At 60.5% G+C, this 1202-nt stretch overlaps 1 protein-coding gene across 1 annotated transcript in view; it reads right to left on the reverse strand.

Annotated features, from left to right (window-relative positions):
• The window catches only part of LOC104999959 (melanoma-associated antigen 10-like), a 13112-nt gene that overhangs the window by 3731 nt on the left and 8179 nt on the right, over positions 1-1202 (reverse strand). Inside the window, exons 5-7 of the mRNA XM_010855596.1 lie at positions 1114-1199; positions 588-683; positions 84-179 (exon numbers count right to left, since the gene is read on the reverse strand). Of these exons, the coding sequence (XP_010853898.1) occupies positions 84-179; positions 588-683; positions 1114-1199 (278 nt within the window). The remainder of the gene's footprint in view (positions 1-83; positions 180-587; positions 684-1113; positions 1200-1202) is intronic.

A 1202-nucleotide genomic window follows, 5' to 3' on the forward strand; every position in this document is an offset into this window, starting at 1 on the left:
ACCACAGGTCACCCCTACTCTCTAAGACCCAAATGAGGAAGTCAGCACAGGCTGCCACGGGCTCATCTCGTCCCGTGGCTCACCACAGCAGAGGGCAGGGGCGGGTTTCTCCAAGACCTGGATGAGGAAGTCAGCATAGGCTGCCACGGGCTCATGGCGCCCCGCGCAGCTTACCAGAGCTGAGGGCAGGGGTGAGTTTCTCTGGGACACCTCAGCCTCCATCCCTGTTCTGGGGCCCAGGATCCCCTCAGTCCTCCCACAGGGGCCTCACCTTGACTCCTTTTAGGATTCTCCACTCTCCAACCGGGGACCTGCTACTTAGGCTAGATTCCCAGTGTCTCCGGGACCGGGTGGCAGGAAATGCTGCCTGTACACTTCCCACGCCAGGGCCTCTCAGAGCCTTCTCTGTGCTCACAGGGTCCCATCAGCCCTCCCTCAGGATCCTCACCTTAGTCCAAGAAGGAGTTAGGATTCTGCCTCTGCCCACCCGAGGACGTGACTGTTACCACAGTTCACCCCTACTCTCTAAGACCCGAATGAGGAAGTCAGCTCAGGCTGCTACGGGCTCATCTCGTCCCGTGGCTCACCACAGCAGAGGGCACGGGCGGGTTTCTCTGAGACCCGGATGAAGAAGTCAGCATAGGCTGCCACGGGCTCATGGCGCCCCCCACAGCTTAACACAGCTGAAAGCAAGGGTGGGTTTCTCTGGGACACCTCACCCTCCATCCGTGTTCTGGGGCCCAGGATCCCCTCAGTCCTCCCTCAGGGGCCTCACCTTGACTCCTGTTAGGATTCTCCACTCTCCAACCGGGGACCTGCTACTTAGGCGAGATTCCCAGTGTCTCCGGAAATGGGTGGCAGGAAATACTGCCTGTACACTTCCCACGCCAGGGCCTCTCAGAGCCTTCTCTATTCTCACAGGGTCCCGTCAGCCCTCCCTCAGGGTCCCGTCATCCCTCCCTCAGGATTCTCACCTTAGTCCACGAAGGAGCTAGGATTCCACCTCTGCCCACCCGAGGACGCGACTGTTACCACAGGTCACCCCTGCTCTCTAAGACCCGGATGAGGAAGTCAGCACAGGCTGCCAGGGGCTCATCTCGCCCTGTGGCTCACGACACCAGAGGGCAGGGGCAGGTTTCTCTGAGACCCGGATGAAGAAGTCAGCATAGGCTGCCACGGGCTCATGGCCCACCGGGCAGCTT

The sequence above is a fragment of the Bison bison genome, unplaced genomic scaffold, assembly GCF_000754665.1.
Source record: "Bison bison bison isolate TAMUID 2011002044 unplaced genomic scaffold, Bison_UMD1.0 scf7180017864366, whole genome shotgun sequence".
Lineage (NCBI taxonomy): Eukaryota > Metazoa > Chordata > Mammalia > Artiodactyla > Bovidae > Bison > Bison bison.